This window comes from Malurus melanocephalus, unplaced genomic scaffold (genome assembly GCF_030028575.1).
Source record: "Malurus melanocephalus ecotype Western Australia unplaced genomic scaffold, MMel_1.1 scaffold_1203, whole genome shotgun sequence".
Taxonomy (NCBI): Eukaryota; Metazoa; Chordata; class Aves; order Passeriformes; family Maluridae; genus Malurus; species Malurus melanocephalus.
This window is the reverse complement of record NW_026624435.1, coordinates 13451-15130: the sequence shown is the minus strand read 5'-3', so window position 1 is coordinate 15130 and position 1680 is coordinate 13451. Positions and strand designations below refer to the sequence as shown.

At 52.8% G+C, this 1680-nt stretch overlaps 1 protein-coding gene across 1 annotated transcript in view; it reads left to right on the top strand.

Annotated features, from left to right (window-relative positions):
- LOC130586554 (speckle-type POZ protein-like) overlaps positions 1–1680 on the top strand; it is a gene marked incomplete at its 3' end in the record, with an annotated part of 20903 nt that overhangs the window by 13331 nt on the left and 5892 nt on the right. The window contains exon 3 of the mRNA XM_057387393.1: positions 713–910. Within this exon, the coding sequence (XP_057243376.1) occupies positions 713–910 (198 nt within the window). The remainder of the gene's footprint in view (positions 1–712; positions 911–1680) is intronic.

Below are 1680 nucleotides of genomic sequence, written 5' to 3'. Positions count from 1 at the left end.
TTTGCCCTGCCCTGGGAATGAAATCCTTCTACAGGGAGAGAAGCTTCTCCAGTCTGTGTTCTTTGGGATTTCCCTTCCTACTGGGACAGGAGCATTTCCAGGCYGGGTTTTTGGGATTTCCCCTTCTGTAGATTTTTAGGATTTCCYGTTCTATAGGAACAGAACCATTTCCAATCCRGGTTTTTTAGGATTTCTCCTCTTACAAGAACAGGACCATTTCCACCCTGTTTTTTTAGGATCTCCCCTCGTACAGGACCATTTCCAGTTGGGATTTTTGTAGTATTTCCCCTTCTATAGGAACAGAACCATTTCCAATCCAGGTTTTTTAGGATTTCCCCTCCTATAAGAACAGAACCATTTCCAATCCAGGTTTTTTTATAATTTCCCATTCTATAGGAACAGAACCATTTCCAATCCAGGTTTTTTAGGATTTCCCGTTCTATAGGAACAGGACCATTTCCCCGCTGTTTTTTTTAAGATTTCCCCTCCTATAGGAACAGGACCATTTCCACCCTGTTTTTTTAGGATTTCCCCTCCTATAGGAACAGAACCATTCCCAATCCAGGTTTTTTAGGATCTCCCCTCATACAGGACCATTTCCACATTGGTTTTTCTAGGATTTCCCCTCCTATAAGAACCGAACCATTTCCAATCCAGTTTTTTCAGTCTCCCCCAGTCCAGGCAGTGTCTCTGAACTGTCCCCTGTCCCCAGGTGAGCGTGGTGCAGGACTCTGTGAACATTTCGGGTCAGAACACCATGAACATGGTCAAAGTTCCCGAGTGCCGTTTGGCCGACGAGCTGGGCGGGCTCTGGGAGAACTCGCGTTTCACCGACTGCTGCCTGTGCGTGGCTGGCCAGGAGTTCAAGGGCCACAAAGCCATCCTGGCAGGTGGGTGCAGGAGGGAGGGGGTTCAGGGGCCACAAAGCCATCCTGGCGGGTGGGGGATGGGAGGGAGGGGTCCTAAAGGTGCTTTGGGATAGGGGAGTGGTGCCAGGGTGGTCTGAGTCCAGTGTGGCCTGGGTGCTGCCCACCTGCCTTCCCCATGGTCCAGTCCAGCCTGGGCACTGCCCGGGGAGGGGCAGCCACAGCTGATCTGGAATTGTAGTCCTTGTCATGTTCCCGGGAGGAATCCATTCCTAATTCCTTCCTAATCCCATCTCAATTCCATCCCGATTCCATTGCAGTTCTATCCCAATTCCTTCCCAATTCCATCCCAATTCCTTCCCAATTCCATCCCAATCCCATTCCATTCCCGTCCCATTCCCGTCCCATTCCCGTCCCATTCCCGTCCCATTCCCATCCCATTCCCGTCCCATTCCCCTCCCGCTTCCCACCCAATCCCATCCCAATCCCATCCCAGTCCCTTCCCAGTCCCTTCCCAATCCCATTCCCATCCCATTCCCCTCCCACTCCCCACCCATTCCCATTCCCATCCCAGTCCCTCCCGTGTTCCAGTTCCTGTCCCTGTCCAGGGTCCCTCCCTCTCCAGCTCCCCTGGATCCCCCAGTGCCAAGGGCAGCTCCTGGCAGGAGGGGAGGCAGGAGCCTGCTGGGAGATACTGGGATATACTGGGATGTACTGGGACATCCCAGTTCATCCCCAGCTGTTCTGTTCCCATACTGGGATGTACTGGGATGTACTGGGAGGCACTGGGAGATTCCAGTCCATCCCCAGTGTG